The sequence below is a fragment of the Megascapheus bottae genome, chromosome 5 (assembly GCF_031878675.1).
Source record: "Megascapheus bottae isolate mThoBot1 chromosome 5, mThoBot2.hap1, whole genome shotgun sequence".
Classification (NCBI taxonomy): domain Eukaryota; kingdom Metazoa; phylum Chordata; class Mammalia; order Rodentia; family Geomyidae; genus Megascapheus; species Megascapheus bottae.
In genome coordinates, this window is record NC_143513.1 from 82,326,103 (window position 1) to 82,340,595 (window position 14,493).

At 45.2% G+C, this 14,493-nt stretch overlaps 1 protein-coding gene across 3 annotated transcripts in view; it reads right to left on the reverse strand.

Annotated features, from left to right (window-relative positions):
• Prkag2 (protein kinase AMP-activated non-catalytic subunit gamma 2) overlaps positions 1-14,493 on the reverse strand; it is a 196,947-nt gene that overhangs the window by 5,136 nt on the left and 177,318 nt on the right. For all 3 annotated transcript variants that reach the window (XM_090333565.1, XM_090333566.1, XM_090333567.1), the window contains 7 exons: positions 14,294-14,352; positions 11,622-11,667; positions 8,878-8,932; positions 7,781-7,907; positions 3,918-4,083; positions 3,559-3,596; positions 1,772-1,918 (listed from right to left, as the gene is read on the reverse strand). In XM_090333565.1, the coding sequence (XP_090189691.1) occupies positions 1,772-1,918; positions 3,559-3,596; positions 3,918-4,083; positions 7,781-7,907; positions 8,878-8,932; positions 11,622-11,667; positions 14,294-14,352 (638 nt within the window). The remainder of the gene's footprint in view (positions 1-1,771; positions 1,919-3,558; positions 3,597-3,917; positions 4,084-7,780; positions 7,908-8,877; positions 8,933-11,621; positions 11,668-14,293; positions 14,353-14,493) is intronic.

Here is a 14,493-nt window from a genome sequence, read left to right on the forward strand (position 1 = left end):
GTCCTTAATATTCTATCGCAACTGAAGATGCCGGGAACGCTGAAAACCAGAAGGAAACCAGAAGGAAGTGAGACCCTACCGCAAAAATAACTAGGGCAGGGCTGGGTGTGAGGCCTAGTTGTGGAGTGCTTGCCCAGCATGCATGAAGACCTGGTTCCTTTCACCAGTACCACATACACAGAAAAAGCTAGAAGTGGTGTTGTGGCTCAAGTGAAAGAACATTAGCCTTGACAAGGCCCAAGAACAGTGCTCAGGCCCTGAACCTGAATCTGAACCTAAAGCCCCGGGAAAATCTCAACTACCCAGGAGGCCAAGATCAGAGAATCATGATTTGAAGCTGACCCAGAGAGGAAAACCTGTGACTCTAATCTTCAGCAAAAAAAGCCAGAAATGAAGGTACAGCTCAGGAGGTAGAGTGCTGGCCCAAGCAAAAAAGCCAAACGAGAACCAAGGCCCTGAATTTACGCCCCAGTATCAGTGCACACAAACACACTCCTGGGGGAGTATGTGATTTATGAGAAACTGTCAGAAAGTGAGTTATAGTGGCCTGTCAAAGGCTGAACCCAATCAACCAGGTTCTTTGCTTCTTGGCCTGTAGTTCTGCATTTGTACTGACAAAGCACCATTATGGATTTATACTGTCTGTTATAACAGCGAGTTCTGGACAGGCAACTCCTGTCCCCAAGAACAGCACTTGATTGGGAGAAGAAATGGAAAAAGAATGGTAAATACTGGACACGGTGGCTCATGCCTGTAATCCTGGCTTCTCTGAAGTCTGAGATGTGAGGATCTTAGTTCAAAGCCAGCCCAGGTACTAAAAAAGTCTGCGAGACTCTTATCTCCAATTAAGTACAGAAAACTGGAAGTGGTACAATGGCTGAAGAGCTCTGGGACAGCTCCCAGGCCCAGAGTTCAAGTCCCACGACAGAAAAAAAAAAAAAAAAAGAATGGTAAATACAACAGACAAAAAAGACAAAGAGAAAGAGAGAGAGAGAGAAAGAGAGGCACACACACAGAGAAGTAGAAGGAAATAAAGGAAGGAAATAAATAAACTAGCTATGAGGAAAATACTGTGGTGTAAGGCCAGTCTGTGCATAAAAATTCATGAGACTCATCTGAAAGTAACCAGCAAAAAAATCAAAAAACAAAAACAAACACCAGAGCTGGTAGTATGGTTCACCTGGATAGCACCTGTCTAACAAGCATGAGGCCCTCAGTTCAAATCTCAGTACCACTAACAAAAAACTCCAAGATGCTGGGAGATGTAGTTCAAGAGGCAAATCACTTGTCTAGTAAGCGATGAATTCCACAGGCCACACAGTGACCCCCTATTTCCTACAGGGGGGTTGTGCAAAATGAACCTGAAAATCCCAGGAGCAGCAGAGATGGGCTGGGGGCTCAGGCCCATCCACTCAGATGGAAGAGAGACTGACGGGTATTGAGAAAATAGGCCAAATTTGTACAAAAACTATTCTACTACTCACTTTGTTTAAGCCATTATGCCATTTCACTTGGAGTTCCCAGAGACTCATGGAACTTCATACACTTCTTGGGGCAACTTCTGTTTTCTCAAGAATATGTTTTGCAAACTGTGGATGTATCTTACCTGTGTTTTCAATTCAACCATGTCATCTCACTCCACAACCCACTAAAGACATCTGCAAAGGCCACAGCCTCCTGTCTGGCTCGGGCCCGAGGTGCCCACTGTCCCCGAGGCCCGTGGGGTGGTATGGAGCAGGCAGGAGTGTGGGCAGGGGTCTGGGAGTCTCACCTCAGCTCTGACTATTCTGTCCACAATGGTCTCCAGTGTCTCCAGCTTACTGCACTTCACGACACCTTCGAAGTACTGTGACCGGTGCAGCAACGCCTGTGTCACAGTCACATCCAGGTTATTGTACGTTTTCTCAGCAGCGAGGTTCTGTAATGGGGACACAGAACACCTCACAACCTTCCACCTCAACCAGTGCTCTGGACACGACTGAACTGTTAAAAAAACCTTAGTGTTTAATTTGGGTCCCAAAGTTCTCTGGTATGAGGCCATCTGTAAGGCAGTTCCTCACTGGATCAACTGAGATTCAAGATTTCACACTGGAAGTATCCTTGAAGTATGAAGCCATGCTGGCAAGTCTGAAAGTACATCCTGCCTCCTGGAGTTTTCTCCGTTTGTATGGAGTGGCGGGGAGAGTTTCTATGTGGAACAAGGCAGGGAGCGCCTCCTGCTGGCGAGGCTGTAGCTCTTGCCCTGGCACAGGGCGTAGATGGCCAACAGGGCTGGGAAGCCCTGCAGAAGCAGCCCCGGTTCTGGTTCAACCATGAGTTTAAGGAACTTGGGTAGTGTTGCTTATAAGAGTCAAGACAGGGGCTGGGAGTTTAGCCTAGTGGTAGAGTGCCTGCCTAGCATGCACGAAGACCCGGGTTCGATTCCTCGGTACCATATACATAGAAAAAAGCCAGAAGTGGTGCTGAGGCTCAAGTGGTAGAGCTCTAGCCTTGAGAAAGTCCAAGGACAGTGCTCAGGCCCTGAGCCCAAGCCCAAGCCCAAGCCTGGCAAAAAAACCCAAAAAACAAAAAACAAAAAAAACACAAAACTACCCCCCCCCCCAAAAGAGTCAAGACAGACGGCGTGGTGGCTCATGCCTGTAATCCTAGCTACACAGGATCTGAGATCTGAGGATCAAAGTTCAAGGCAGCCCAGGCACAAAAGGACCTAAACTCTTTTCTCCAATTAACCTCTAGAAAATGGGAAGTGGGGCTTGACTCAAGGGTAGAGTGGTAGCCTTGAGCTGAAGAACTGAGGCACAGTGCCCAGGCCCAGAGTCCAAGCCCAATGACCCACTAAATAAGTAAATAAATCATAAAAAGTCAATGGGGCTGGGAGTTTGGCCTAGTGGTTAAAGTGCTTGCCTAGCATGCACGAAGACCCGGGTTCGATTCCTCTGTACCACATACATAGCAAAAAGCCGGAAGTGGTGCTGAGGCTCAAGTGGTAGAGCTCTAGCCTTGAGAAAGCCCAAGGACAGTGCTCAGGCCCTGAGCTCAAGCCCAGGATGGCCAAAAAAAAAAAAAAAGTCAAGATAGCCACCAAAAAGTATTTAATAATGCATCTCTTCCCCTTCTCAGATAGAAGTGTAAAAGTACATCCATGAATGAAGGGGGAAGCTATTCTACAAAAAGACACAGTGGCGATGCTGCATCTAGTAGCTTCAAATCAAGGACTCAAACACAGGACTCATCGACATAACCTGACCGACTGTGGACCGCTTTGTGTGTGGCTGCCTCGTGCCTTCAGCAGCGGCTCCCGCTCCAGCAGCAAGACACCACCTGACAGCGTGCCGTGGCTGCCGGAAGACAAGGGCCACCTAAGACTTGTGGGAAGACTCCACAGAAGGGGGATGACACTACAATAGTTGTGGACACTCAGGTAATTCACTGTTCAACAGATAACTATGCACAGTAGAAATGCTCTAAGACTTCACAGAAAAGTAGAAGTTAGTAAACAAATGAAGAGGTTAAAAGCATTCTAAGTGACAAGTTAAAAAAAAATTTAAACGTACTTACAATTACATCGAATTTGGAATAAATATCTACCACTTTTCCTAAAAATGAAACATACGTAAGAAGAACATTTTAGGAATGAAAAAATCAACTCACTTAAAATCAGTCTTAAGCAGATTAACTACTGGGGTCAATAAAGAACACACTTGTCTAAATAGGCAGACTAACTACTGGGGTCAATAAAGAACACACTTGTCTCCTTGGGAATGGACATGGAATCCTAGCTTAGTGGAAGAGGCAGGAAGAAGTCTACAGCTGAGTGCTCTTCCAGACGGGACGTATGAGCGTGCACGGCGGCGTCTCCGTTCACTTCACGGCCCTCTTCCAGGGGGTGGGGCTGGGGGAGGGGGATGGCTGCACACCTGACTCGTCCACCACGGGCAAGGCTGATATCCGCCTCTCCACAAAGATGTTCAAGGCCTTGATGATGGGCGTGTCCGGGTGGATGAAGGCGATGTTGTGGTACGTGCCGATGCCAAGCTCATCCAGGTTCTGCTTCATGAAGGCGGGCTTTGGCATGTCAGACATCTGAGCAAGAAGAGAAGAGCACAGCTGCAGCCTTGGCAAACCCTTTGATGGCTCGAAGGCCCAGGATGCAGCCCAAAACCCCTAGGTCAGTGCATATCTCACTCACTATGAGAAAGTTACACACAAGGATCATGTCTTATTCAACCAGTTCACATGTCCATGACGTCTTTACCCAGTAAGCTACTCGGGGGCTTTAACAGTGCAGCTGCCTTTGTCTTTCCTTACTGAAACAGTGGGAAGGAGGGAACACTGGGTCTGTTTGGACAAATTAAACCTTTTATTATTTATTTATTTGTTGCCAGTTGTGAGGCTTGAACTCAGGGCCTGGGCACTGTTCCTGAGCCTCTCTGTGCTCAAGGCTAGCACTTTACCACCTGAGCCACAGCACCACTGCTGGCTTTTTTCTATGAATGTGGTACCGAGGAATCAAACCTAGGTCTTCATGCATGCTAGACAAGCACTCTGCCGCTTGGCCAAACTCCCGGCCCCCAGCCCCTTATTCTTAATTATTCATCCATCACCGGACTTGCTGCCATCAGTAAGTGATCCATAAGAAGAACCACAGGACCCCAAACTCGAGGCACCTGACTGGCCTGGTCCCCCCAGGCTCACCTCACTGCCACACCCAATTTTCCTTGGACACTCCCAGGAGCAAAGAACAAGGCTGCTGAGTGAACAGAAAGAGCCTGCACACCCTGCCTGCCTGTGGTCCGCTGTTCTATGGGAGGGCTAAGCCAGAGGAGGGGGAGGGTTACATGTGCCTGACGATAACAAAATGGACTATGGTTTCAAAGATCCACCTTTTATAAGGGGCACAGCTGATTCCATCTTCCTGGTGTACCTTATAATTATCAGGAAAAGATGAACAATTAGGAGAAACAAAACGTTCAAGTCAAAGGGTTCATCAATATTCAAATCATGAGAATCCTAGAAATTTAGAGAAAAAGAAAGCAAGCCCTATTAGGCTGTCCAGTGTGTCTGCAGCACAGGACACTGCCTGCTTCACACTCCACGTCTCTGCCACCTTTCCAGTCCCCAAGGGTAAAGCAAATGATCTCATCAATGCAGCAAAATCAAGCTGCTTTGTTTAAAGTTGGTATTTTTATTTGAGAATGTCTAGCTGAATATTCTAGTAGCACCATTCTCATTACCATATTGGCCCACATGTAAGGGGAGGCTGGGCTGCGACCAGCTCCGTCGCTATAGAGACTGGAGGCAGCTGAGGAATTCACCCTTCATGGCGAAGGTGGGGGGCTAGTGTGGCAGAGGTTAGCGGATATGGGGTCTGGGCTTGGGAGTCAAGAGACATGGGGCCCAGGCAGCCCTATCTCCCTCAGAGGGCCGGTCGATGGGAAGCAGGGGAGGTGGAGCGGCTGGGGAATGGAGGGTAACCCCCGATGCCATGCACGGATGGCCCTGGCAGGGGTTTAGTGGATGGCACACTGGACAGGGCTGGGCATGGTATGCTGAGGGAGAGCCAGACACAGAGCAATCAGTGCTTATGGGCAATGCTCTGTCAATAGGGAGACTGATTAGCTGAGCTCTGAGGATGACACACGGGCGGGGGGGGGGGGGGTGTTTCTGAGTGTGTCCTCCATTTCTGTGAAACCTCAGCAGCTCAGGCCACCACCTTCCCAGATTACAAACTGACAATACCGCCACACATCCTTCCCTTCTCCTTTCCTGGGTGCTTGCTTTAAGCCTGGGTTTGACTGCAAGGCCTTGTGGCTTGCCATAGGCAGGCAATCTACCATTTAGCCACAACTCCTGGGACCAGGCTGGGGGACCATGGTTCTCCCACAAGGTCCTTCTATTTCCATCTCTCTCAGAAACATACAGCAGGAATGCCAGGCAAGCTGCCTCACTTAGCTTATTGGGGTTCCATTTATTTTTTACCCAGATTGGCCTGGAACCTTGGTCTTCCCAATAAAAGGGATACAGGTACATTCAGCCATGCCTGCCCAGAACTTTTTTTTTTGTCAGTTGTGGGGCTTAAACTCAGGGCCTAGGTGCTGTCCTTGAGCCTCTTTGTGCTCAAGTCTAGTGCTCTACGGCTTGAGCCACAGAGCTACTTCTGGTTTTAGTTTATTAAAGAGTCTCATGAAGACTGTTTTGCCCTGGCTGGCTTTGAACCATGCTCATCAGAACTCAGCCTCCAGAGTAGCTATGATTATAGGCGTGAGCCAACAACGCCAGCCGCCAGAACATGTTTAAAAATGGTTCTCCTCTCTACCAATCTCTTAACATACAGAACTGCTTACACATGTTGACTATTAAAACATAGGACTAGTTTGATTGGCCAGGTATTTCTCAATCACTAGACCCTCCAGGACCCCTGTAGTAACAAGAGTCGTAAACCTTTTGCTAGTACACCGTTATGCTAGTTATCCATTATATAATTACAACTATGCTAGTTCTCTGTGAGCAGCTGTGGAGAGGAAACCCAGAAAGCTATCTTCAAGTGGGTCCACCTACAATCTTCTTTGGAAACAGGACTTTCAAACAGCCTCTTCTGAACCATCAGCACCTCTGTGTGTCTATCTGACTGATGACTTCCACCCTGACTTGAACGGGTAAGGAAGGGAGACCTAAAACCTCTGGCACACCCTGTTTCCTCAGAACCTCTTTTAAGGCTGCTCACCAAGAAGGTTTCAGGTCTGGGATGATGACAAAGCTGGCTCATGACAGAGGTGGTGGAGAAAGCCTACACACAGATTTGGACCAACACAGTTTTCTCTTATAAAAATTTACTAAAACCATGACATCAGAAGATGCAGCAGGAAGCTGTTTATAAAGGTTTTGGTGGTCCTGGAGTTAGCTCAGGGCTTTGTGCTCGCCAGGTAGGTACTCTACTGGTGGAGCCAAAGCTCTTTTCTACTTTTCTTGTTGCTGTTGCTGGTCATGGGACTGGAATTCAATGCCTGGGCACTGTCCCTGAGGTCTTTTGCTCAAGGCTAGCATGCCATCGCTTTACACCACAGCTCCACTTCTAGTTTCTGAGTGGTTAATTGGAGATAAGAATCTTATGGACTTTCTTGCCTGGGCTGGCTTTGAACCATGATCCTTAGATCTCAGCCTGCTGAGTAGCTAAGATTACAGGGGTGAGCCACCAGAACCTGTCTTTATTTTTTCAAATAGTCTTGTATTTATTATGGAGTTGGCCTAAGACTGATACCCATTGATACCTCTGGCATAAACAGAGCAACAAGTGGGTACCACCCTGCTCAGCTTATTGTTGAGATGGGGCTATTTCACGAACTTTTTGCCTAGGCTGACTTTGAACTGCAGTTCTCCTGCTGTCTGCCTCCTGAGCAGCTGGGATTACAGGCATGAGCCATCATGGTTGGTTCATGAAGCAATTCTCCCTCTCCCCTGCAAACTTTGGATGAGTTTACTTTGTACAGAGGTCCTACATGAGGGCCTCTTTCACAAGCTGCTTTAGTTCTGCAGGTACATTAGGTGACATTCTGTCCACATTTAAGTGGGGAATTCTAGCCATTTCAATTATTTTGATACTATGCTGAAAGTTGATTGCTTTTTGATTAGAATCCAATTCTAATAGCAGTAAATAGGACACTCAAGGTTAGACGTGGGGGCCTCACAACTGACAATTCCTCCCACTGGGAGTCCCAGGAGCCAGTGGAGGCAAACTAAAGTCAACACAACCGGGTCTTCAGAAATGCTAGGAACTACTTACAAAAAGCTGGAGGAACTTGAGGATTCTTTTGTGGGTAAGAATATAAAGTGCATTTCCACTGATAGGATCAATAACTGGCAATCTGTGGATTTTGTTTTTGATCAAGGAGTATACAGCATCGAAGAGGCTGTGGGAAAATCCATTAAAGCTGTTAGAAGGCTTCCAAGGAAAATCCTCACACTCCGACTGCCCAGTCTTCATGTACTTCCACTGTGGACCACCCACCTCACATATTTCCTGTAACCCCAGAAGAGGGTGATCCCGCTGGGCTCACACCTGTAATCCTGGCTACTCAAGGGGCTGACATCTGAGGATCACAGTTTGAAGTCAGCCTGGGCAAGAAAGTCAGTGAAACTTTTTATCTTCAATTAAACCAGCAAACAGCCAGAAGTGGAACTGTGGCTCAGTGGTAGAGCACCAACCCTGAGCAAAAAAAGACACAGGGACAGTGTCCAGTCCTTGAGTTCAAGCCTTGTGCCTTCTCTCCTTTCCTCTCTTTTTGCTTATGTGTAGGTACTGGGGCTTGATGGGTCCTTGTGCTGTCCCTTATCTAGTTTTGCCCTACTACTTGGGCCACACCTCCACTTCCAGCTTTTTGCTGGTTAAGTGGAAATAAGAGTCTCTTGGGGGCTGGGAGTGTGGCCTAGTGGTAGAGCACTTGCCTGGCATGCACAGAGAGCCGGGTTCATTCCTCAGTACCACCTACATAGAAAAAAACCAGAAATGGTGCTGTGGCTTAAGAGGTAGAGCTCTAGCCTTGAGAAAAACCCAAGGACAGTGCTCAGGTCCTGAACTCAAGCCTAGGACTGGCCAAAAAAAAAAAAAAAAAATCTCTTGGATTTGTTTTCCTTAAGCTGATCTGAACTGTGATCCTTAGATCTCAGGTATATGAGTACCCAGAATTACAAGCATGAGCCATTGGCACCTTGCTTGGTTGGCTGTGATTTTATCCCTTAGGTTATCAAAATTTACTATATTAAGTTAAGGAATCTGGTCCCATCTAGACTAGAGAACATGTTTGTCTTTATGTATGTACTGCAATAATAAAGTGCACAAATTTCAATGAATGTTTTCAAAGGAAAAAAAGATCAGTTTACCTTGCATCTGGAGATATATTCACTAAAGGTTTAAATGTTTCTTGTAAATATAGCTCTGCATTTATGGAAAGAAAACATGCAGTCAGTAACATATTGGCTCTTCGCAGTTACTATATAACTTCAAATGCCCTTCAATTTATAGAAAAATTAAAAATCCCCCCAAATTAAATACTCAAATATTGTATTAATGACAACAGTAAGTTTAACAACTCCATTTGTTTTCAGGATGTCCTTTGAAGAAAAGCTACATATTTAAGGGCTTAATATTTCAAAGGCTGTTTTTTAACATCAGGAAAGTATGAAGGTATTTAGCAAATCAAGCAACAGAGACTACTATGTTCTTGCATATTAAAATTACTAATAAAATGAAGCATTATGAAACCATTTAAAAGAAATTTTATAAGTTGAAAGATAAAATCAGTTACAATCAACTTTGTTCTTTACATGTTTTTTCCTCAAGGTTAATGCTCTACCACTTGAGCCACAGCACCACTTCCAGCTTTTTTTTCCTATATATGTGGTACCAAGGAATTGAACCCAGGTCTTCATGCATGCTAGATAAGCACTCTACCACTAGGCCTAACTCCCAGCCCCCGTGTTCTTTTTTTTTTTTTTTAACCAAATTAATGCTCCAAGACCTAGTGAGTCTTAGGAATTTTGCCAGCATGTAGAAACTTTCCTGGTAAAGCTATCAAGTGTAATTAATCGGCTCTATCAGGGTCTGTGTATGGAAAGAAACTGAGAACAGCCTAGTGTTAGTATCACTCCCCAACCCAGTGGATGGAGAAATGTAAATACAAACCCAGGCCAGCACGCAGCAGGAGTGATAAGAAGGCTGTGTACTTGGTGTCAAGTTATAATCACTTCCTAATTCCATGATGAGCTTGGCTTGGTTAAAGCCAAAATCAAATGAAAAAGCCATAATAAAAAATATCTCTCAATGAGGGGCCTGGAGTTTGGCCTAGTGGTAGAGTGCTTGCCTAGCATGCACAAGGATCTGGGTTCGATTCCTTGCTACCACATACACAGAAAAAAAACCAGAAGTGGTGCTGTGGCTCAAGTGATAGAGCTCTAGCCTTGAGAAAGTCCAAGGACAGTGCTCAGGCCCTGAGTTCATGGCCCAGGACTGACAAAAAAAAAAAAAAAATCTCTCAATGAAACTCCTAAGTACATGGAATTTAGAAAGCTCCTTTGTGACCTCTAATAGATGCTCAAATTTCTCAGCCGGCAAGGAAGGTAGCTTATCCTATCCAGTCAATTATAGAGAGGGAGAAGGAGAGAGGGAGAGAGGGAAAAAGGGAGAAAGAGAAAAGGAAAAAAAGGAAAGGAGGGAGAGAGAATGTGTGTGTGTATACTAGGGCTTGAACTTAGGGCTCTGCTTCTACTTCAAAGTGGTTAACTGGAAATAAGTCTCATGGACTCTCTTGCCTGGACTGGCTTTGAACAATGATCCTCAAATCTCAACTTCTGAGTAGCTAGGATTACTGGCATGAGCAACTGTTACCCAGATAAAGACTCTTGAAGTTCAAGTGTGAAATTTCCCTTCCCTTGCTTGGTTCTTCTATTTCCGTCTTGGCTCTCTGAGCACTGACAAGGGGTCTTCTACTCCACTGGTCAGGGTCCTCAGGTCCCACTCCCACGAGTCGTCTAGATGACTACCTTCACCTCCCCGCCATGATTAAAAAATGGCTGAAATCGCCTAATTTTGATGATGTTCTAAAATCTAAGTGCCAGTGATGGTATATAGAGATTTCCTTCTTGAACACCTGTTTGTTAAACACGTCATTTGAAATATGATGTAAAAATCAATGTTAATAAATTCTTTAATTAAAAAAAAATGGCTGAAAGCTGGGTGTGGTGGCTCGCGTCAGTAATCCTAGCTACTCAGGAGGCTGAGATCTGAGAGTCAAGGTTCAAAGCCAGCTTGAGCTCAAAAGGACCTGAGGCTAGGGCTGGGAGTATGGGCTGGTGGTAGTAGAGTGCTTGCCTAACATGCACGAAGACCTGGGTTCCATTCCTTGGTACCATATACATAGAAAAGAAAGCAGAAGTGGTGCTGTGGCTCAAGTGGTAGAGTGCTAGCCTTGAGAAAGCCCAAGGACAGGGCGCAGGCCCTGAGCACAAGCCCAGGACTGGCAAAAAAAAAAAAATAAATAAATAAAAATCAAGAAAGAAAAGGACCTGAGGCTCTTATCTCCAATTAACCTCTAGAATGGGAAGTGGGGCATGGCTCAATGGTGGGGCCGTAGCCTTGAGGTGAAGAGCTCAGGGACAGCACCCAGGCCAAATTCAAGCCCCATGACCCACAAAAAACAAAACAAAACAAAAGGCTGAACTCTGGGAAATGGTATATTGTGACTGTGAATTGTGAATTTCAGGAAGAAGGAGTTCTGGATGCTATTTCCTTGTTATTACGTCCAACCAACCCAGTTCCAGGTTTACTTGCCCCATGTTTGGTTGTACTCATAAAGAAGCCATAGTTAGGATACTGCTTTGCCCACAGGGCAGATGTGTGAGGTTCTTAGTGCCCATCTCACCCACCATTATTCCCCCCTTGGGGCAAGGTGAACATGCCATCACACTGGGTGGTGACCTGCATATTTTGTATGCTAGATTCTCAAAACGAGAGCAGAAACTAACAGAACGCTTTAGCCACCATGTCATTAGGCAGAGAGAAAAGGACCGCTGTATTAACACACCCTGTTCACAACACGCGTGACATTTCTCACATCAGGAGTGCTTACCCCTCCATGTCTCAATCTTATGTTCCTCTAATTCATAAATCTGAACCTGCAAATAAGGAAATACACAACCAATAAATGACTTGGGAAATAACAAAACATCATCACTTTAGCATTTTTCTATCTCTAATCAGAAATGGAGGAAATACGGAAGAAATAAATATACCTCCATGTTTTAGGAAGAAGTTGGGCCACATATTTAGACTTTTTTTTTGCCAGTCTTGGGACTTGAACTCAGGCCTGAGCACTATCATGTGGTTTCTCAAAGCTAGAGCTCTACTACTTGAGCCACAGCATCACTTCTGGCTTTTTCCTATGTATGTGGTACTGAGGAATTGAACCCGGGTCTTCATGTATGCTAGGCAAGCACTCTACCACTATGTCAAACTCCTGCCCCCGCCCTCCTTTAAAGCAACTTCTGACTTAATAATCTATTGCTGAGATTATATAGGACTTACTTCACTTTATCAAGATTATCCATTTAAATCATACCTGAACAGGGCATAGGCCAATATGACATTATGCTTACTTACATTTGTACTATTTACGAAATCAGACATAACACATGACATAGTAGAGAGCTTTCATAGTTTTTGATAAAACTTTATTCTGTCAGGTATGGTGGCTCATGTCTGCAATTCTAACTACTCAGGAGGCTGAGATCTGAGGATCTCGGTTTAAAGCCAGCCTGGGCATTAAAGAACACAAGATTTTTATCTTCAATTAATCTCTGGAAAAGGGGAAGTGGGGCTGTGGCTCAGGGGTAGGGCAGTAGCCTTAAGCTGAAGAGCTCAGGCACAGCACCCAGGCCCAGAGTTTAAGCCCCATGACCCACAAAAAACAAATAAAACAAAAAAAACAAACTTCTTTTTAAGAACACATGCTATGAGCCAAGCGTGGTGACTCATGCCTGTAATCCTAGCTACTCAGGAGGCTGAGATCTGAGGATCGAGGTTCAAAGCCCATTCAAAGCCAGAAAAGGTCGAGCACTAAAGACGGTGAGACTCTCATCTCCAATTAACCACTAAGAAAACAGGAAGTGTGACTGTGGTACAAGGGGTAGGGCTACTGGTAGTCTTGAGCTGAAGAATTCAGGGACAGGGCCCAGACCCAGAGTCCAAGCCCCATAAACAACAACAACAACAACCCATAAAGAAAAAGAAAAAAAGAAAGAATACATGTTCTAAAGAAATTCACTTCTGCATGTCTTCATTTATTTATTTAGTGCTGCTCCTGGACCTTGAACTCAGGGCCTGGGCATTGTCCCTAAGCTTGTGTGTTCAAGGCTAGTGGTTTTATCACTTGAGCCACATTCTACTTCTGGCTTTTTCATGGTTAACAGTCTCACAGACCTTCCTGCCCGGACTAGCTTGGAGCCACGATCCTCTGACTCAACCTTCTGAATGTGTGGGATGACAGGCCCAGGCACTAGTGGCCCTCTCATTGTTGTATTTTATGCAGGAACTATCTCTAGTCATGTGACATGTTCTGTCACATTGGTCAAGAAGGGACACACAGATGTGACTGTGCAGTGCTGATGCTGGAGCGGTCTTAATTCATGGGCCCACACTCGGCTAGGTCTGCAGGACAGTGAGATGAAAGGATAACACACTTCACACTCGCCAAACACCACATCACTACAACACTCCATACCAGACAACTACCCACTGCCTCTAAAAACAGTATTGGATTGATTTCTGTCTTTTAGATACGCTATTCTGGAGACATTAAACGAAGTCTACAACCAGTCCTCTTCCACCTTTGCAAACAAACAAAACCCAACACCAAGCTGACAGAACCAAACGTTATCTAAGATGCTTGATAAAGGTCAGGGTGGCTCTGGGCCAGGGATGCTCCCAGCTAGACAGGGGATAGAAGTAGGAGGACTGTGGTCTGAGCCCTGTCCTGGTCCTAACTGAAAACCACGTACAGCAATAGGGGCTGGGAGTGTGGTTCAAGGGAGAGTGTTTGCCTAGCGGTAGGCCCAAGTTAAAATCCATTGTCTCCAAACTCTGCTCCTAATTCTGCTGAACCAGGTACAGAGTCCTACATCCGACATTAGCCAAAGCAACCTCTTCCTACTTGGCAGGAGGAAGTCAAAGCTCAGTTTTTCATTTTAATTATTATCTCTTTTAAAACAATGATTAGTTATCAAATTGCTGGTGTGACAGGACCTAGTTCTTCTCACACTACCACGCCTGCCCAGATAAAGTCCTATGGCCACCTCATTGCCAGAGATCCCTGCTGGGCCAAGCAAGGGAAGCAGGGACACAGGGCAGGTGTCTCTGCCAAGTCCTCAGAGGCCCGGCCATCCGCCAGGTGAAGCTGCCAAGCCCTGAGAGGCCTGGCTATCCACTGGAGATGAAGCAGCACAAGCCTACGGAGTGTTACAGAGCCTTACTGAATGGCTGGGAAGTAAGAATTCTGACAACCTGAATAAAGAACCTATTCTATTCATTTTTCCTGACAATTTCTTAAGTTTCTAATATACATTATATATTAGCTCTTGCTCAGTTTATAGGATTAGTAGTTTTAAAATGCATTTCCTTATTACATATATATATAGATAGATATAGATATAGACCTTGACCACAATCCTGTACTTTATTCCCCCCCACATACACATACCAGTGCTTATAGCTCCAATTACTAAAATAAAGATGGCCACCACTTACCATAGGTGATTTATAATATCTATGTAGAATATTTATGAAGTCTGTAATTGTTAGCATTCCTAGAACAACAAAAATTTTTATGTTAGGAATGAAACTATGGATATATAAAAGTGAAATTTCAAATGACAGGTGAAGCTATAATATTGAATAGTAAAGCTTACTAAATATAAAGATGTTAAGCATTTTTTTTCATTCATTAT